The following is a 21,715-nucleotide window of genomic DNA, read 5'->3' on the forward strand; positions in this document are numbered from 1 at the left end:
TGGGAAGTGTAGTTAGTGAAGGGTGCTGAGAGTTGCTATGAGACGTCTTGTTCCCCTCACAGACCTTTAATCAGAGTGGCTAACTGTTAAACCAGTCTGGCCACTGAAGCTCTCTCAGTGGAATAGGAGTCTCCTCTTAGCACCCTTCACAAACTACACTTCCCAGGATTCTCTGAGGGAAGCTATGTCTGTCTCACGTGAAATCAAAGTCTTGTGTGGGTGTGGCCCCGATTAGCCAAGCCCAGCAGCTGCGAGGCTTTAAGAACACTGACGGTTGGTTCTTACTGAGCATGCCTGCCCTTATCATTGGCTTCAAGCCAAAATTTCTTAAATTAATTAAAAATCAGCCAGACATTTTTTTTACTATTACACTGCAGAAGATGAAGGTCAGAGTATGGGGCAAGGTCAGTATTAGGATTACAGGTACTCTGTGAACATGGCTGAGTTTTAATGAATTTCAACAGATTATGAGAACTCTCAAGAGAAAAAGGTCCAAAAGGGCTCTGGGGGTTTTTCTCTCTTTTTAGACTTTGAACTCTTGATTCTCTCTGACTGTTTTGTGTATCGCCATGAAAATTGAGAGGGTTGTTAAGCAAGCATTTCTGAGTTCAGGACTATAAGTTTGGTAAGGTTTTATTTTGAAATGAGCTTATGGGAAGCATCAGAATGGCATGGGGGGTATTTTCAATTTAACATTGCGGAATGTGAAAAATCCACACTGGCTATAGTATACAGCCACTCTTGTGGCTGTATAATTCCATTTGCCTTTGGCCGATAGATTTGATTTTTGTAAAGTTTTTTATACATTATATAGTCATATATGATGTTCATTTGTATTTAGATGAACAGTCAAGAGTAGCCATGCTGGTTTGTTGCAGCAACAACAATTAAGGGCAAAGACAAAGAGACCCATGGCTCTTTCAAGAATATCGAGTTTATGATAGTACAAGCTTTGTAGACAGAAGTGTGTTTCATCACATGAAAACGTAGACAGCAACAGTAGCTATACACAGCAGGATTAAACTTCAAACCTCCAAATCATAACCTCGTTACCTATGCCAAAATTTTGTGCACCAAACTAGCATAACACTTTGGTGTAGGTTTGGAGGGAATGTGACAATATTGTTTGGGGGGGATTAACTAGGATATGTCAGTACACATTTGTGGGTGGCAGCACAGAGTTCAGAGTTCGTGGCACAAAATTCTGGCATAGATTTTGACTTCAGAGTACATGTACATGATACTTCAGAATCCTATATGGAACTGGTCAGGTACTAGTCAGCAGAAGATAGTGCTCAAAAACTTGAGATTGGATTGGATGAGGCCAACCACCACAAATAACAGAATCGCTGCTGTCACAACCTTGATAATATTATGGTGTTGCATTCTTCTACGTGTGACTCAACATTAGCTTTGGGAGGGATTTGTCAGGATGGCTACAGCCATAAGAAGATTCCTGCAATTCTCCCTTCCCAGTCACAACTCTGGGGCTTTGTGCCCAGCATCATACTGTAGTTCCTTTGACATTCTGACACTCACCTTCATATTGACCCCACACGTCTATGCTGACCTCATGCCATGGGGCTTTATATTGCACCATGCAACTAGGAACCATTTGAAATATACTATTTGCTTCTGGCTGAAAATTAGTGAAATCAGACAAGCTTAACCAGACAAGTGCTCAGCAGTTGGATTGCATCTTTCCACCTCTCCCCCGCCCATCTACATATATATGTAAGTTTGTTATGTGTATCAAGGAGCAATTTTCATAATGGAAAACCCAAAGTCTGGGAAGCAGACAAATTTCTTAGGGCAGAATGGGGAAACAGACATGGAAACAAAAGTATGGTAAAAGAAGGTTCTTTGTATTTTCTTTGTGAATACACCTCGTTCTTTGCATTTTCTTTTAATTGACGTATGTAGGCCATGCTATAATGATGTTATTTCAGATGAAAGACTGCCTTTCAGGAAACCCTGAACAATTTGGTGCTGCTGGTAAAATGTAATCACCCATTCCCTCCTTCTCACCCACCTATTATTCATTAGCACCACTTTTACTGTTAAAATCCTGAGTGTTGTTGACAGACAGCAGGCCTTGAAAGAGCCACTTGCCTAGTCATCTACAGCATAAGAAGTATTGCCTCCAAGCAACCAGGCAGAAAACCTTTTGTTAGCTGAAAGCAAGTTGGTTCTCTCTCTCCCCAAATTTCCCCACCCTTTTTTAGGCTGTTGATGTTCCACAAATGATTAATGTAGGTTTGTGTGGGCAGACAAGCTAGGAAACAATTTTTGTTGACATTACCTTTATGGACTTATTTGCAAAGCTGGATATCAAAGTTAAGTGATACGACACATGAAAAAGCATCCCTTCACTGATAATTTGACACCCATTTCTCTCCTGTCCACATATCCAACATGTCCTGCTTACTGTGGCCATGTCTTTGGAAGAAAGATGTCTACCGTTACCAGGCACATTTCCTGGCCTTCTACCATATGGTGGTGTGGAAGATGCTATCCGGGCAATTCCTGATCAGAGTCGGTATAGCTTTGTGGTTAAGAGACTAAACTACAAATGAGAAAGTCTCTGGTTAAATCTTGTGTCTCCCATGAACTCACAAGGTAGCTGTAGTAGGTTAGCCCCAGTCCTCCCACCCCATCTGCAATATGGATAATAATGCCAACTTACCTTCTGTGATTGTTGTAAGGGATGCAACTACGTAACACATGTAAAGTGTTTTGAAAGCACTATAGAAATGTTAAGTATTATCTCAATGGTCACATCCACACCATACATTTAATACAGATTCTTCCCCAAAGAAGCCTGGGAACTATAGTTTACCCCTCCCAGAGCTATAATTCACAGCACCTTTAACTACAGTTCTCAGAATTCTTTGGAGGAAGCCACTAGAGAGACACAATGGCAGAATTACTACAGCATAAGGGCAGCATCAGCTGAATGTATAACAATGAATTGGAATATATTTCTGTGCATCCCTCACAGTTCCAGAAGGACTCAGAAAGATGGATTAAAGTGCTTCTGTGCTACCTGGTGGGAGTTTATTTCATATACGGCCATTAATGACACACATAACTCCCCGTTCACATGATGTGTGAAATTTGGACTTCATAGTATTAATTTATGTAATTGAGTCTTTATGTTATTTTCTGTTTGCATTTTAGTATGACACTCCAGGGAGTCCTTTCTTGGTTTTGTTTTTCGTGTTTCTTTGTTGGTTTATTTTGTCAGCATATACGACTAATAAAATCCTTTTTAAAAAAGAATGTGGGATGAAGAAAGCAATCTCAGAAATGTATAGTGAATGCCTCTGAAAACATGTATTTAAACTAAACACAATGTTATTAAAAAGCAAACAATTTTCATAGATATTTATAGAAAGAAAAAACATGATACAAAAATATAACTGAAACATGGTATGAAAAGATAGCAGTATATCATTACATTGAGGCTTAAATTACTTACACTGTAAACTTATCTGACCAGAATGACATTTGTCTCTTACAGCACAATCTACAGGCTTAATACTGAATTCAATAAGGCACAAGTAAGCATGCATAGGATTGTAGCATCAGGAAACCAATATTTACAAGAAAGATTAATGTAGCCATCCTTTTTAATAGGGTGAGGCAATTGTTTAAGTGGGGTATAAATTATCTACTTTCCCTCCCACCCCCAGGACTGGGGAAGGGCCATAGTTCAGAGAGCACATACTTTGCATGCAAAAGGCTCCAGCTTCAGTCCCCAGTATCTTCTGGTAGAACTGGAAAGACTCTGACCTGAAACTCTGGAGACCTGCTGTCAATCCATGTAGGCAACACTGAAATAGGTGGACCAATAATCTGACATGTTTCTGTGCAAACCTTCAGGTTACAGATGAGCATCTATCAGTAAGCCTACAGTTCTGTTATGGTTGCCTTCGTATATCCACCTACCTGGAAATAAGCCTGACTGAACTCAGTGGGACACTGCTGAGTAAACATACAGAGGATTATGCTGTATGAATGACACAATGTTGCCCCTTCCCCTACTGTGGCTTTGATAGACTAAATTTCACCCTGTGCTTGGTGATCTGTTATCAGCTTCACTGGGAAGGAGCTTAGATAATCCAAAACTAGCAGTTTTGTCCCCCCAAAATATGTGTAAAGAACATAATGATTTGGAGTACTTCCAGAAGAACAGGATGAGGAAAGGGTGGATTACAAAAAGCAGTGATTAATCTGAGCCAGAACTCATGGGGTTGAGCCCCACAATACACTTTTTAATACTGTACAGTAGGGCCCCACTCATACGGCGGGTTACGTTCCAGACCCCCGCTGTAAAGCAAAAACCGCTGTAAAGCAGAACTCATTGAACAGAATAGCGCGCGATGCCCGAAAACCGCCGTAAAAGCAGAACAAGCGCCATATGAGTGGGGCTTTAGTGTAATTGCGACAGCTGTATTAGCGAATTGCTGTAAAGCGAAGCGCTGTAAAGCAGGGCCCTACTCTACAAGATTTTTTTATATATTATGTCAATATAAATAGCATTATCTTAAATTAATTAATCTTTAAATAACATTATCTTAAACCTTGTAACTGCTGGGTCACCAGGCACATGCACACACAAACAAAATAGGATCAGGGTTTAAACTGAGGCTCAACAAACTGCAATGTATTTTGAATATCAAGTTGTCACCAAAGTGAGAGCTAATTATATGAGAGCACATACGTTTTGGGGGGGTAAATAGTAGTGGGGAAATCATAGGAAAAAGTTAAGTACAACCTCCTGCCTTTTCTCTACTCTAAATGCTATCCTTACAATGCTGCTTTGCTGTATACTGTTCCCTTGTGTGTTATGGCAGTTAGCCTCGAAGAAGTAGGGCCTCTAAGTATAGAGTACATTCTCCCTCTGAGTAACCACAAGCAGTCCCCACTCAAACAGGACCGGGATAAGGAGCAGGGACTACCAGGTGAGGGCCGTGGTTTCCAGGTGCAGGCTTGAAGCTAAGCACCTTTTTTTCTTTCTTTTACAAAATGCAGGCCCTGATTAGTGCTGCTGGTGGTGGTGGACTTAATGAATCAGACAGGGTATAACTTTCCGGCAAGTCTTAAGAACGTCAGGAGGACAGACCCGTAGCTCTGGGGTGGGGTGGGGTGGGGTGGGGTGGGGTGGGGTGAGCCATATCCTAAATTTTTCTTCCTCCCCTCCCGCTCTTTTTTTTTTTACAAAAAAATAATTAAATTTATTAAGCAACATTTTTTCTGTCGCCCTACTTTTTTTGGTCCCCACCCCAAACTTTTAGGCTGGCTACCAGACTGCAGGAGAGTCCTGCTAGATCAGGCCAAATATGCGCATGTACACCAGCATCCGGTTCTCACATTGGCCATCCAGAGGCCTACGGGAAGCCAACGAGCAGAACTTGAGAGCAACACTACATAGAACTCTTCTCATCTCTGCTCCCAAGCAGTGGGGTTTTAAATATAGCCGCAGTGGCCTCTCAATTTTTCGGCATTAAGTACTGAGCAGGGCTCAAAGGGAAAGAGGAGGGAGAGATGAAAGGGAAAGAGATAGAAGAGAAAATCATCAATAAAAATTAACACTTCAGAATGAACCGCCCTCAGAATAGGCTCCGTGTTTGTAAGGGAACTCCCCTCATTTCCTCCCGTCCGCACCGCCTTTCTCTTTGCCACAAAAACACTCGCCCTTCGCTGACACGCACGCACTCTAAAGCGCTTCTCTTTCCAAGCGCCAACGTGAAGCGAGGAGCTTAGGGTCTGTGTCCGGCGCTGCCTCACAACTCGGGCCAGGTGAGTGCAGGGGTTAGTTAAAAAAGGGAAAGCGCCTGTCGCTTTCTCGTGACAGCAGGGGGAGAAGCGACCCCAGTCTCCCTCTAACTTTGCTGTGTGAGCGCCCTTACGGGGAAACTTGGCACGGTTCTGCCGAGCATTTCTTGGGCACTGGCACTTTGTTGCCGGAGGTGGAGTGCTATATGTCACTCCCCCCATATTTTTTAATATAAAAATGTTAAATAAATTAATAAACCAATGAAAGTCAAATTTAAGTTCCCAAGGCTGGCCAAGTCATTTGGTACTTCCCACAGCGTACACGCCATTCATTTATCTCCCTCCTCCCATTCCTGGGAGCTGTAATTTGTTACGTGTTCTGGGAATGGTAGCTCTGTGAGTGGGGTAAACTACAGTTCCCAGGATTCTTTGCGGGAGGAGATGTGCTTTAAATGAATGGTATGTACTATTTGTGTGCCCTTCCCTCCCTTCCTGTGGCAATAAAAATACAATAATCTTAAACTAAAATAAATAAAAATCAAGCCTAAGTGTATAGTTTCCAGAGCTGATCAAGTTCTTTGGATCTTGAGGGAGAAAATTCCACACCTGTCTCTCTTCCTCCCTGGCTGTAGTAAAAAGTATAACAGTATTGAATTAAAAATTAAACTAACAATTTGCTGCTGTTCTGTGGCACCCAAGAGCAGCTGCCTAAGGTGGCAGCTTCACTTTTGCCTAATGTTAGGGGTGGCCCTGAGCCTTTCTAGGTAACAGCCAGCATAGAAAAGAAAGGAGCTTTACCTTGGCCAGAGAACAGAAGAAAGGAAGTAAATAAGGGTTCTGACACACACATTACTTGAGGTTTTCCATTGCCTGGATTTGACAAAAAATGAAGAGCAAGCCCGCATTTGTCATTGATGGGGTTTATTATTCATCATCATCAATGGCAACTTATTCATTTGTAAATGTGTTTATCTGAATTTTCCAGTATAAACGAGGGGACACTTGTGTTGGGAGATGCCGAACACAAGGTTGCCCTAATATCTTTGTTTTTCAAAGGAGAACAAGAAGCTGTAGAATTGCATTTCATTGGCTAACTTTTAATTTTAATGCTTGGTGAGTATTCTGGTGCATTCATCTTCATTTCTTTTTTCTGCACATAAATGGACTCTTGCATTGGTTGTTTGCTGATAAGAGTCAAAGACCTACTAGTTTCCAAAAGCTCACTATCTAGAATAATATGTTGTTATTGTTGTTGTTGTTATTGGTATTTATTAGTCACCTTTTTTCCAAAATGAAACTCAAAGTGACTTACAAAAAAAATCTCAAAAACGTACAGAATAAAGATCACAGTTCCAAAGAAAAATCAAAACAATATACCAAGCAAAGCTCAAAAAGCAATATACAATATAATTCAAATAAAGCAGAGCATGCAATTAGGAGTCATCTTACAAGACTAAATAGATAAAAATAATTAGATAAAGGGACATCCTCAGGGATACTTTCCTTATTCTAATAGATAGGCAAGTGCAATAAGCTCAAATGTTTTATAAGAAGAAGACGTAATGGACTCATAGAGGAAACTCTATTAATATCAGCTGATATATATATTGGTGCCCACCCTATTCTTCTGGTATAAATAGTTTTATCTTATTTTAGTATTGTATTTTTTTACTGTTGTAACCTGCCCTGGGACCTTATGGTGAAGGACAGGTAAGAAAAGCTAAAAAGAAATAAATAAATTCTGCTATGCCTTTCAAAACTGAGTGCGGTCTTTCTGCACTCAAGTGTGGCTCAGCAGCATTTTACCTGGTCTTTTTGTGCAAGTGACATTTCAGCAACAATAATGTGGAACTTTGCACGCACATAATAAATGTGTTAAAGGGGAGAAAGTATTGCTGTTCCTTTAAGAAACAAAAAGATCCCAAGAAGTTTGTCTTCCCAGTTCACACTGAAGGCAATGCTCTTTGCTTCTCAAGCATCAAAAAATAAATCACAATATAGTCTAGCTAGTAGTTACTGCATAATGACTGAGCAGACATAAAGGAGTTATGACATTCTCCTTCAGAAACTACAATATAATACTACATCACAAGCTATGTCCATCGCACTCATAATGAAAAAGCAACCCACTCTGTTGAAAAGCTATGAATGTGTTGTCTGGGAGATACATCTTCTAGATAGCACAAAATAAGTTGCAAAGTAGTACACTTTGCCAGCTCAGGAAATGTAGATATGAATGTATTATATGTCATATGTTTATTATGTAAAATAAAAAATAGAAGTAAAACCTGGGCAAAGTATGTACAGGTTATGTACTACAAATGTAATAACTATTTTGAGAAAGATGATTATTCATCCTGAAGCAGCAAGTGCAATCTGGAGAGGGGAGTAACATGCACTTTATGAGATAATGCTTATTATCCCATCAAAACAGGAATTTTTCTTCTTTTTTCTTTGTAGTATGTCTCAGTGGAATCAAGTCCAGCAGCTAGAAACAAAATTTTTGGAGCAGATAGACCAGATTTATGATGACAAATTTCCCATGGAAGTCCGACACCGGCTAGCACAATGGATTGAAACCCAGGACTGGTAAGATCAAATGTTCTTAGGCAGTTAAACATGTACCGGCAGGATATTGGGTGCATGTTTATTACTGTGTGGCGATATAAATTCCAAGGGAAAGCCTGTCCTTAGCAATATAGCAAACCATTTATTCGGATAAAATAGTATCTTTAATGTAAAGCAGACTTGTGTCACCTGTAAACTAAACTAAACTAAAATATTCTGCTTCTTTTCTATCGATACTTTTATTTAAAAATGATCACAATAAAGAAACAGTAACTGTTATAAAAATATTAATTGTAATATGTAATAGACATTAAACATTTCATATGATACAAAGTATAAAATATAACAATGTATATATTAACAATGTAATCATATTTCTATTTAATGTAAAGTATATTATAACCTTACACAGTTTCTTATTTAATAATCCTAATTCCTCCAACAAAATTTCAAAAATATACCCTAAAGCAGAACTAGATATTTACAAATATTGTTGGTTTAGCTAGCTCTTGCTTATTCCCTGCAACAGTGGTTCCCAACCTTTATGAGCATGGGACCCCCTTTATAAGCTGGAAAAAAATTGTGACCCCCTCCCCCCAGGGAGGCAGGCTGGCTGCCAGGAAGGAAAGGGGAAAGCAGCCTTTCTTTGCAGGCTTGCTTCTTTTTGCTTCACAAAAAGCCCTCTCCTCTCATTCTAAGTAAGGGCATTGCCAGTAGCGGCAGTGCAAGGAGACAGGAATCAGTGATAGTAATCCCCTCTTCTTCCTGGTAGCTGCACCCTCAGCCTCCTTTGGCATCTGCCATGTATTTTATAGGCAGATGCCTGCCCTTAGTACGCCTGAAAGATGCTCTGGCGCTTCAGAAAAGGCCTCCCCTCTCGTTTGGAGCAAGGGGGAGGTGTCATCTGCAGTGGCAGTGGAAAGCAGACAGTGCAGAGGGAGTGAAGACTTTTTTTAAAAAATTAATAAATAATTCATTTCTTTACTGTTCACGGCCCCCTCTGGATTACTTCGCAGGCCCCCTGGGGGTCCCAGCCCCCAGGTTGGGAACCACTGGTCAGTGGCCCAGTTTGTATGCAGTACTAAGCTAAACCATGCCTAAGCTTGAACACTCAAGTGTGTGGGTACTCACATTAAAAACTGTGTTTGTTTTGCTTCTCGTCTGGTCCTGCTGCTGCTTCGCTACCTAGAGCTAAACCAGTGTTGGGCTTAGTGTTGTGTCTGAAGTTCCTGGGCCTGTGGTTTGTCTTACTCCAAGGATTGTTCTTAACTTACTGCTCATAAGCTGTCTTGGGGAGAAATACCACAAGCCCAGGTTTGGATGTAAGGCTAAGCCAAACTGTGGTTTAGCTCCAGGTAGTATGGCAGCAGCAAGAACAAGGGAGGAACGAAGCAGCTGTCATTTTTACTGTGAGTACCCACATACTTGTGTGTTCATGCTTACCCATTGTTTGTCTTAGTGTTATGTGCAAACTGGACCAATGTGCTGTCCAAACTGTTCTACAGAAAAGCTGAAACATACAGTGTTCAAATCTGGCATCTGATGTCATGGTGGATACGTGACCTCAAAGATGGTTGTAATGATATCCCAAATTCAAAGGCATTACCTCAAGAAAACATAGCGTTGATAATACAGATGTATGCCCACCTAGGGACACTATCCTTAATAGCTTGGAACCAGTTTACTTACGAGACCGCCTTACCCCATGTGTGCTCACTCAAGCACTTCACTCTGCAGAACAGGCACTGTTGCAGGTGCCACATAATACTCATTCTGCACTTCTAAGAATTTTTTTTTTTTTAGCGTGGCAGCACCTCTTCTGTCAGTCTTTGCCAGCTACACAGTGTGAATTTATGGCCGTAGTAAAACAGTTTGTAGATAGTCGGCCAGGTCATAATCAAGCTGTAAATCAGGCTGAGACCTTATCCCAGTCTGCATCTGTGTTGGAATTACTTTTTAAGACTTTTAAAGCTTTTTTTTAAAAAAGTTTTTAAAGATGTTTTGTTTTCATATATTTTAAAGTCGGTTTTTATTATGTTTTAGAGTGTTTTTAGTGTTTTTGTTTGCCTCCCTGAGCTCCTACTGGGAGGAAGGGCAGGCTATAAATTTAATTAAAAAATTAAAAAATATGTAGAGGTTTGGTATGGATAAAGGCAAGCAAGGAAAAGAGTCTTTACCAGTGGGAAGTTCAAAACTTGTAGCCAGAGTAGATCCAAGATGCAGTCCTGGGTCAAAAATACATGAGAGGATCCGGGTCACGAGCAAGACTGGCATAAAGTCTGATGGTGAAGTCCGATGTTGCTTCCAGTACAGGGCAAAAGGCCTCTCACAGCCTTTTGAACTTCACTCTCTGGTGAAGGTAATTGCAATCAGCCCTTTGGCTCCCAAGAGCTTGTCGTCTTAAACAGCCAGAACCCCTGCGTTGGTCTATGCAGTTTCTCACTGGTGTCTTCACTCTTCTGGGGTCAGAGGGACCTCCTTTTCACTCCCTGAGTCTGACTGTTGTTGGGCTTCAACTGTGTCCTCATCGTTTTCCAGTGGCAGGGGTCTGGAGCTGCATGTTTGTTGAGTCTGCTAGCTCCTTCCCCTGGGTCTAGCATGGCCCGCCACTCCTCGTCCTTCTCTGAGGACTCATCTGAAGGAGGCATTACATACTCTTTGGAACTCCCTGCCTACTGACATCAGGCAGGAGTCTTGCTGTATTCCTTTCGGCACCTGTTTAAAACTTTTCTGTTTAGGCAAGCCTTTCTATACACATAGATATTGATCTGTTTTAATCTTTTTAGTTAGTAGTGGTTTTAATTGTTTTAAATATGTATTTAATTACTTGTTTTTAACTGTTTTATTGATAATTTTAATGTTTTTTGTAAACCGCTTAGAGGTCTTTACATTCAACTAGCATATAAATTTTGTTAAATAAAATATACTACCACTCTATCTTTTTATAGGCAGATTTTAATTGCATACAATATTCATAACTAGTACATTCTGTTATTCCTTATTTTTAATACATTGTAATGTACTTGGAGACTAAGGGTAAAAAGTGGAGTATAGATTTCCTGGGAGTAAACTCAGGAAATTGAATTCAGTGAGGCTTAGAATCATAGAATAGTAGAGTTGGAAGGGGCCTATAACGCCATGGAGTCCAACCCCCTGCTCAGTGCAGGAATCCAAGTTAAAGCAGTTACTTTAGAGTAGACATGAATAGGATTGCACTGTAAGTACCTCTTCTGTGTTAGAATACAGGCTTACTTTTAAAAATCTGATAAAAGCTTTTAAAAGCTGTCCTGTGCTCCTACCGAGAGGAAGGATGGGATATAAATCTAATAATAATTAAATAAATCTAAGAGCTCTGTTGATTCATTCAGCCTAACAAAATATCAAAGGCAATATGTTTCTGAGTCCCAGGTGCTGGAAAACTGCAGGAGGAAAGAGTACTGTTCTGCTTGTGGGCTTCCCATAGGCATCTGGTTGGCCACTGTAAGAACAGAATGCTGGACTACACTGGCCTTTGGCTTGATCCAGCAGACTCGTCTTACATTCTTATTAATCTGGGTTCAGTGGAATGTTCCTCTAAATGTGTTTAGGACTGTAGCCTAAAAACAAAAGAAGAACATGCAGAAAGCTGATGTTTCCTACAGCAGTGAAGACCTGGAAAAAACTGAGGGGGAAAACAAAAAATTGAAAGACAAATACCTGAACCCCCACCCCCTGTTTTTCCCCTATTTTTTTTAGGTTTTTCTCAGACCTCCTCATCTCTAAGATCCAGCATAATATTTTTCTTAAACAGGTTATTTGAACACTTTCATAATTGCTTTTTAGTTTTTTCATTTATGTGCTTTTTTGATATAAATCTTGTGTTGCACAGGGAGTCTGCATATAACAATGAACCAATGGCAGCCATCCTCTTGCAGAACTTACTAATAAAGCTGGATGAACATTTAGACCGAGTTTCCCAAGAGAAGAATCTCCTCTTAATACACAATCTAAAGAGAATCAGGAAAGTTATTCAGGTGAGACTGTTGCCTGTACACCACACCTTGAGGTTAAAGAGGAATCATGAAGCGGTCTGTTTCAAGAGCTATGAACTCATTTTCATGTTAGATTTTATGCAGGGCATATCTACGCAAAGCCTCATTAAGGGAGAAGATGCCATGTATTCATTTACAAGAATTTGGCCACTACAGTCCACACAAACCCCAGGGGCTTCAACACACTCTAGTTCCCTATTTATCCCTCTGATCAAATTACAGGACCCACATTTCCTATTGCAGCTTGTTGTTGATGCTGCTGATACAGGAATTTCCCTGATAAAATGAGGCTGCTTATTATCCAGATGCTCCCAGTACCTTCTACAGCACAGGGCTGAAACAAAGACACGGGATGCTGTTTCCTGGTCTTGCCCTGGAAACAATTTTCACTGTAAAACGTGAGCTCCTAAGGGCCAAGCTAGATGTGATGTGTGAGATGAATGAAGCATGTCTTGCCAGTTTCTGTCTTTGCAGAAGGCTCTGAATGACTGGAGCAGTAGCTGGATGGGGGCCTTTGCCCATGAAACATACAATCAAAGTCTAACCCCACACACACACACTCACCGTTTTCTTATCCACAGGGGAAAAGATACCAGAATCAAAATCAAGGAGGGTGATTTTGATTAGGAAAATAACCACATTAAGTGCTCCTGACCACTGTTCTGACCAAATCTGAAGCCCCGTCAGTATCACTGGTGCATTAAAGTAAGAACTAAAAAGTTAAGATGTTCCACTTACCTTCTCCACTGTGTTTCCTTTGACCCCAAGGAAAGATAAAATAAACATTATTATTATTATTATTATTATTATTATTATTATTATTATTATTATTATCCTGTCCTTCCTCCCAGTAGGAGTCCAGGGCAGCAACCAAAAGCACTAAAAACAGTCTAAAACATCATAAAAACAGAATTTAAAATATATTACATCCTTAAAAACATATTAAAACAAAATATCTTTAAAAACATCTTTTTAAAAAAGCTTTAAAACATCTTAGAAAGCAAATCCAACACAGATGCAGAGTGGGATAAGGTCTCTGCTTAAAAAGCTTGTTGAAAGAAGAAGGTCTTCAGTAGGCGCCAAAAAGATAACAGAGAGGGTGCCTGTTTAATATTTAAGGGGAGGGAATTCCTGATGCGCCCCAGGCACAAGGGGAGTTAGAACAGGGAGAGAAGTCAGACAAGGTTGAGGTCCCTGGGGGCTTTGGAGGAGGGGGGGACTCTACTATGGTGGCCAGAGTGACCAGTTTGCCAAGTTCCTTGCCAAATGTGAACTGTACATACATGTACAACAAGCTGAGTTTCTGAATGATGATGTGAAGGTGGTATTTATCATCAGCCTCTTGGAAGGGGAAGCAGCCAAATGGGCTACCCCATTTTTGGTGAGAAACAATCCTGTCCTGACTCAGTATACCGCGTTTGTCGCAGCCATGACCGAGATGTTTTGTGACCTCAGCATAAAGAGATGGCGTCCCAATAGCTAGGAGCCCTGAAACAGGGGAAAGGCTCTGTGAGGGTTTATACTAACACGTTTCGCATCCTAGCCCAGGAGGTGGATTACAATCACCCTGCACTAATGTATTTCTACCGGAACAGACTTAATGTAGAGGTGCTGGATGAATTGGCATGCACTTCCCTACCTGGCGGCATGACAGAGCTGATCCAGTTATGCCTGCAGATATACAGCCGGATTGAAGGTCACCGGTTGCAGGGCAGGGCGGAAATCCCACATTCCCAGGCTCCCACACCTCTCCCCCATGTCCGTTTCCCACCTAGTGTGGGAACCTCGACTTTTTCGGGGGTGGAGCCCATGCAAATTGGAGGGGCGTGACCACACCTGTCGGAGGAGAAGGAGAAGTGTAGGAGGGATGGGTTGTGTTTGTACTGTGGGAAAGGTGGGCACCTAGCCCGAGGATGCCCCTCCAAAGGAGAAAGAGCTCCGGTGCAGGCAAACTCCAAACACCAGGTCTTGTAGAGGCCAAAGAGTTGGGAGCAAAGCAGCCCCTCCTGTCACAGCCCGCCCTCACCTGCCGGTCCAGTTGGCTCTATCTTCAGGGCAAAGTCTCCAGGTCAGTGGGGCCTCCTCAAGTTTTATGGGCTGGAGTTTTTCCCAGGAGCATGTTGTGCCCATTCAGATGCTCGAGAAGCCCTTGTCCGTCAAGACTATTGACAGGCGGTCCTTAAAGTCAGGACTGTTACCAGGGCAACGGAGATGCTGGGAATGGAAATCCCAGGACATGTGGAGAGACTGTCATTCTATGTGGCGTCCCTGCCCCATTTCCCAGTGGTGTTGGGAATGCCCTGGTTGGTTCAGCACAAACCCACGATCTTCTGGGATGAAGCGGTGGTGGTGTTTACCTCAGGTTATTGCCATCAGCACTGCCAACTGCGGACAAAGACTTCCCTCAACGTCGTGGTGGGAGTCACACTGCAAGAAGGAGTTGTCTATGAGGAGTTCCGGGATGTGTTTGACAAAAAAGAAGCCAATCAGTTCCCCCCCCCCAACCCTACAACTATGCCATAAATCTGATGCCGGGGGCACGCATTCCTTCAGGGTGGATTTACTCCTTGTTGGAACCAGAGTTGGCGGCACTAAGGGAATTCCTGGAAACTAATCTCGAGGGGCTTCATTCGACCGTTCCCAGTCTCCAGACAGGGCTGCTTTGCTGTTCATTAAGAAGAACAGCGGGGAGCTACGCCCGTGTAATGACTACAGAGAGTTGAACAAGATCACCATTCCCAACAGCTACCCCTTGCTGTTCATCACAGAGATGCTGGAGTGACTGTGGTCAGCCAAGATTTATACCAAGTTGGATTTAAGGGGGGCTTACAGTGTGGTGCAAATCAAGGAGGGGGATGAGTGGAAGACTGCCTTCAAGACCTGATATGGACTGAGTACTTGGTCAATCCAATAGTCCTGGGGTCTTCCAGAGTTTTATGAATGACATATTTAGGGACTATTTGGACCAGTTCATGATCGTGTATTTGGATGATATCCTCATCTATTCAGACTCTCCAGCCTAGTACAATGAGCACCTGTGGGCAGTCTTACAACCTCTCAGGGAACATTGCCTGTATGCCAAACTGGAGAAGTGCTGCTTTGATTTAACCACGTTGGACTTTTTGAGGTACCACATTTCTTCCACCAGAGTGGAGAAGGCCACGGGCAAGGTCCACAGCGTCCTCCCTTGGCAGCCTCCCAAAGCAAAGAAGGATCTTCAGCGGTTCCTGGGGTTTGCCAACTACTACCGTCAGTTCATTGCTAATTACTCCGACAAGACCTCACCCCTCATTGACTATCTGAAGGGCTCAGGTCCCTTCTACTGGACCGATGCCGCGCAAGTAGCCTTCAAGGAGTTGAAGGTTCAGTTCACCTCTGAACCCATACTGCAACACGCAAGCCCTACATGCCCCTTTGTGGTGGAGCTGGACATGTTGGACATGGCCATTGACGTGGTGCTTTTACAACCGGCCCCGGGGAGGGGGCCTGAGGCCACATGCTTACTTTTCACAGAAGTTGACAAGTTCCAAGCAAAACTATACCATGTGGGGAAAAGACTTGTTCACCATCCGGGATGCTTTTGAAACTTGGTAACATCTTTTGGAAGGGGCGCAGCATGAGATAGAGGTGTGCACCAATCATCAAAACCTGGAGAGTCTCACACTGCCCTTAAGTTAAGCCAGAGACAAGTGCGCTGGGCTCAATTCTTTGCTCACTTCCATTTCAAAATCCATTACATTCCCAAGGCACAGAACAAGTGGGCAGACACTCTGTCCTGCAAACCGGAATATCCAGAGAACCCGTCCCCAAGACTGCTGCAACTGATTATACCCCTCAAGAAGATGATGGCAGGGGTATGCCAGGATTCCTGGGAGTAGGAACTGCATTCGGCGCAAGAATGAGATCCGTTTGTTGAGGAGCTCTCAGAACTAGAGGGGCAGCCTCCTGGAAGCGTAGAGGGCTTCACACGGAAGGGGGGTGCTGTATCATTATGATGCTATGTATGTGCCCCCCGGGGACGTGAGAGCCAAGGTCCTGCATCAATGTCATGACTCCCCCACCGCTGGGCACTTTGGAGCATTTAAAACCTTGCAAGTGATCACCAGGGGTTTTTGGTGGACTCAGATGAAGCGGGAGGTGGAGCGCTACGTCCAGTCCTGCCCCACCTGTGCCAGAGCCAAACACGTCACGGGATGGCCAGCAGGTGGGTTCTTCGGAGATGGTGACTTTATCACTGACCTCCCCTCCTCTCAGGGGAAGACGACAGTGTTCGTGGTGGTGGATGCTTTTACTAAAATGGCTCATTTTATTCCATGCTCGGGACTTCCAAATGCACGAAAGACAGTTCAGCTGTATGTGCAGCACGTTTACCAGTTGCACTGTCTGCCAGACAGCTTAGTTTCGGATCAAGGCCCGCAATTTACGGCTCGATTTTGGTGCGCTTTGTGGCAACTCCTGAGAGTGAACTGAGACTGTCATCGTCCCATCACCTGCAGACGGTCAGTCAGATTGAGAGAGTGGATGCTATGTTGGAGCAATACCTCCGTTGTTATGTCAACTACCAGCAAGACAACTGGGTGTCCTTTTTGCCCCTAGCGGAATTTGCTTCCAACAGTGCAGTGCACACTACCACACAACACACCCTGTTCTTTGCCAAACTGGGATATCACCCTCAAGCTTTTGCCGCCTCACATGTCAGTCCCATCATTCTGACAGCCGAGGACTCCGTGCAAGAGCTTCAGGCGATGGAGCAGTTGTTGAAGGAACAGTTAGAGAGGGCGAAGATAGACTATAAGAGGGTTACAGATCAACGTCGACAAGAGGGACCCGAAATCCACGTGGGAGACAAGGTGTGGCTATCCATGCGTTATTTGCCTACACAGGCGCGATGTCACAAACTGGAAGACAGAAAGGTGGGTCCCTTTGAAGTTGAGGTTCAGACCAATCCAGTGGCTTTTTGTCTGAGGTTGCCTCCTTTCTTCAAGATACATCCAGTGTTTCATTGATCCCTGCTTACCCTAGAGCGTCCTCCCGATCCCCACAGGGAGCCAGAGGTGCCTCTGTCCCCATAGCTGTGAATGGACAAGAGGAATATGAAATGGAGCAGAGTTTGGACTGGCAGAAGCGCCGAGGGTGACTTCAGTACTTGATCCACTGGAAGGGGTATGATCAGATGGAGTATTTGTGGGAGTCAGCTGAAGACGTCCACATGCTGGATTTGGTGAGAGAGTTCCATGATGCCTACCCAGACAAGCCCAAGCCCGGGGGATGGAGGGAGATGAAGCATGGAGAGGGGAATGATGTTGCACCCCAGGCACAAGGGATGGTAGATCCGGGAGAGAAGTCAGATGAGGATGAGGTCACTGGGGGCATTGGAGAAGGGTGGGACTCCACCAGCCCACAGACTTCCTCGGCCAACCCCAACCCCCATTGAGGCATATTCAGCCCCACCTGCAAGTTCTCTGTCTGAGCTGTTGGGAAGCGACCCCTCACGTGCACCCCTCACGTGCACCAACCCCACCCACACCAGAATCCCCGCCTGGCACTTCAAACGCTTCCCGCCAACCAGCTTTCTGCCTCCTGAGGTCATGCTGTCACCTAGCGAAGCCCCACTGTAGGATGGGCCGTTGGAGGCTCACCCCCTCTCACCATGCGTGAGAAGGCACGAGAAGAGAAACTTTCAGAGGGTGGAACTCCAGCAGAGCCTTTGTTTATGCGTGAAGACCTTCCCTACTTAAGCAGGTGCCCTCCTAGACTCTAGGTCTGAGTCAACTCTGCCGACACACTGCAGAGACTGTTTACGTAGACTAGTTAGGGAAAGTAGTGAGTCAGAGTAGACAGGTTTATGAAGCGCACTACTTTGGATGTAACCATCACACTAATAAAATGAGAAATTTTATTAACCTCGCCTCAGTCTGGGTTCTCCGACTCTGGGCAGGACAATTGTAAAGGGTAGGTTCCACTACACTAAAGGTCCGCTTCCTATCTTGTGTGGAACGGACCTCCTGATAAGATGGTATCTGCAGGAGGCCCTCACCTGCAGAGCGTAGTGATCGACTGGGTATATAAGGGGTAAGGAGATCTTTCAGTTATCCTGATCCCAAGCTGTATAGGGCTTTGTACACCAAAACCAGAACCTTGAACTTAGCCTGGCAGCTAATAGGTAGCCAGTGTAATTCTTTCAGCAGTGGCGTGACATGTTGCTGATACCCTGTCCCAGTGAGTAGTCGCAGTGCTGCATTTTGCACCAGCTGCAGCTTCTGGACCAACCTCAAGGGTAGCCCCACATAGAGTTCATTACAGTAATCCATCCTGGAGGTTACCAGTGCATGGACAACAGTGGTCAGGCTATCCTGGTCCAGAAAAGTCCGCAGCTGTCTTACCAGCCAAAACTGGTAAAAGGCACTCCTAGCCACTGAGGTCACCTGGGCCTCTAGTGACAAAGGTGAATCCAGGAGAACCCCCAGACCACGGACCTGCTCTTTCAGAGGGAGTACAACTCCATCCAAAGCAGACAACTGACCAATTATCTGAGCTTGGGAACCACCAACCTACTGTGCCTCCTTTTTGCTAGGATGGCTATAAAGCTATTTGCTATCAATGGTCTTGGCAGTGATTCAAACATGCAGCTCTTTTATGGTATAGTAGCTCCTCAGCCTGTTACCTGTAACAAAGATAGGGATTTTTAATGGATATTACCAGTCAATAACAACATTCTTCATACTAGAGACAGCAATGGCTTTTGTAACATTCTACCACAAAGCAAGGAACTGAGAGCCAATTTAAACGAACTGCTCCTAACATGACACTGTCTTCTTATAGGGTTGTACCAACTCAGAGTAGGTGTGTATGGGAGAATTACTAATTTGAACCTTCCTTGCACATGGAACGTTTACATGTTAAAGAAAAGTTCTGGGCAAACACTAATGGGCAAAGCAGATATTACAACAGCACATCTCATGTGCTATTAGCATACCAGTCATGCAAAATTCCCACAGTGTTGGGTGAGATTTAAAACATAGCAGAGGATAGGAGAGATGTTGAACTTCTGTTTCTGATACCCAGTGGTTTTTCCCCTGGTAGAGTGCTTTCAAGTATTTGAGTGCCAATGTGGAGGAAACTGCTGGAAGGAAGTTACATTAGGGGGAAAGCATGTGCAGAGGGAGAGATGTGAGAATCTGTATTTTTTCCTTCCTAGGTGGGGGGTAGCAGTAGGAGGGCTATCTTGAAGTGAAAAGGCTAAAGAGCCACTGCTGTCATCAAAGTCCCAACCTCGAATAGCTGCTTTCCTTAAAAAAAAAAAAAAGGAGTAGAAAATTAGATCTGTGTAGGTCTTCTATGTATTCCACATAAACTGTAAAACCTCTTGGAATGATATGGAATTCTGCAGCATACAGAGGTTTTGGAAAGTGTTCTCTGAGAGTTGGAAGTTTGAACAACACATGTACACATACAAACTCCTACATCAATAGGTGTTGATTCAGTAACATCTGTTGCTTTATTTAATTGGTGTTTCTTAACTCTTTGAGACCATAACAGTAGCAAATGTCTGTACCAGCACTCCTGAGGAAGTGCGTGGGGGGGGAAAACAGCAACTGTGGCATAAAACTAATACTAGGTCTCTGTGTGAGGGTTTTTAAATGCACTTCCTCTTGGTGACCTAGATTTAAAGAATTGGAAACATAGATGAATGACTTCCAATAATGATTATCTGATCTCAGAGAATTTTCCAGTCAGGGCTGGCTCAAGACGTTTTGCCATCTGAGACTGAACCCTCAATGGCAGCCTTCTGTCCCCAAATTAGGTGTACCCTAGTAAAGATTGAGAGATTCAAATGATAGGTGTCAGCTGAATTATTACTTTATTGGCTGGTAAACTCCAAAACACTTATTCAAGACCACCTATTAACAACGCCTATTCAAGAAACCTCATCCTTAATATCCTTTAGGTGCATTATCATGTTCACAACAAAAGTGGGTAAAAACCAACCCCCTTTTTCCCACTGCATGTTTTTGTAGTGGAGTGGGGATTCCAACCTGCATCAGCACTTTTGAATATAGAACCAAGGTCTCCTCATTTTGGGAGACTATTTAACATCAAGCACATGTCATCTTGGAGATGTGGAGGTATGTATTTAACAGTATTACATAAAAGTGCATACTTCACATCCTTAGCAGATAAAGCAGAGGGAACATAGGTACTGCAGCTGTCAACACAAGGTAGTTAACAGCTCTCCGCTATGCAGAATTTTATTTTACTTAGCTTACACAACTGACTTGAGCACATTTCAATACTAACCTCATTTCATGACTAACTTCAGTTAAAATGAAACAATGATGGGTGAGAGTTCTGTAATCTTGCAAGTGACAGTTCTAAAAGAACCCGCAGAATAATCATATACAGTGCACAGAAAAGTGTGAAGTCTGTAGTTAGATGTAAAGAGGCTGTTTCTGATGCTAACTTATTATCTTGTTGCTCTCAGGGAAAATATCAGAGTAATCCTATGCACATCGCAGTGGTTGTTTCAAACTGTTTAAGAGAAGAAAGAAGAGTATTGGCGTCAGCCAGCATGCCTGTACAGGTAAAACTACTTTTAAGTTAATTGAAATTGAGAATTGACCCATTGCTAATTCTCAGCCTAACGTACCTCACATAAAATGTGGTATAAAATGGTAACAAAAGGAGTGGAAATTGCTTCTCCCTTCCAGCACTGCTCTTCCAACCTTCCCTGAGCAGCCCTTTCCATGTCCAACATGGGGAATGGAAAACGGAACCACAAGATTTGCAAAGAGTTTTGAGAGTGTCCCCACGCTTCCCTTTCAACCTCTGACATTGCAGGGGAAAGGAGAAGAGTGGGAAGCTTCCAAAGCAGAGGGCTGGCAACTCCTTACCTGGGAGTAAGCCCCATTAAACACTGGGAGATTCTTCTGAGTAGACATGTATACAATGACAACTTAATGAGTGCCTGGACTTCAATTCCCACACAACTTTGCAAAGTTTCCACAGTTTGTATTTGCATACTGGGAGGGGGGATCTTTAATATTCACCTGCTCTTACTGTATAGTAGTATTTGCAGAAAATATCTTATAGGGAGTACCTGATCTCACATGAACCCACCACAGGAAAGTTGACTTGGGGTTGCTAGGAAGGAAGGACAAACTATAGAGATTTCCAAGGACTCAAAAATGAGAAAGAAGCACGAAAGAAAACTGCACTAAAGGGGAGAAGGAAACACCAGCTCTTTAGGACCTCAGTGATTTCTATAGCCTGGTTTTGAAACAATTCACATGTTAATCATAGTTCTGACTTCACTCATTGGCTAAAAACACTGAAAG

At 43.2% G+C, this 21,715-nt stretch overlaps 1 protein-coding gene across 4 annotated transcripts in view; it reads left to right on the forward strand.

Moving 5' to 3' along the window:
- The first annotated feature begins 5,392 nt into the window (after positions 1-5,392).
- STAT4 (signal transducer and activator of transcription 4) overlaps positions 5,393-21,715 on the forward strand; it is an 83,747-nt gene continuing 67,424 nt past the window's right edge. The window contains exons 1-5 of one of the 4 annotated variants that reach the window (XM_061608192.1): positions 5,393-5,805; positions 6,838-6,894; positions 8,242-8,370; positions 12,218-12,362; positions 20,863-20,961. In XM_061608192.1, coding sequence (XP_061464176.1) covers positions 8,243-8,370; positions 12,218-12,362; positions 20,863-20,961 — 372 coding nt within the window. In that variant the 5' untranslated portion in view covers positions 5,393-5,805; positions 6,838-6,894; position 8,242. Of the gene's footprint in view, positions 5,806-5,881; positions 6,241-6,837; positions 6,895-8,241; positions 8,371-12,217; positions 12,363-20,862; positions 20,962-21,715 lie in introns of those variants that run through there. The other 3 variants (XM_061608191.1, XM_061608193.1, XM_061608194.1) reach the window with 3 other exon arrangements.

This window comes from Rhineura floridana, chromosome 2, assembly GCF_030035675.1.
Source record: "Rhineura floridana isolate rRhiFlo1 chromosome 2, rRhiFlo1.hap2, whole genome shotgun sequence".
NCBI classification, from domain to species: Eukaryota; Metazoa; Chordata; class Lepidosauria; order Squamata; family Rhineuridae; genus Rhineura; species Rhineura floridana.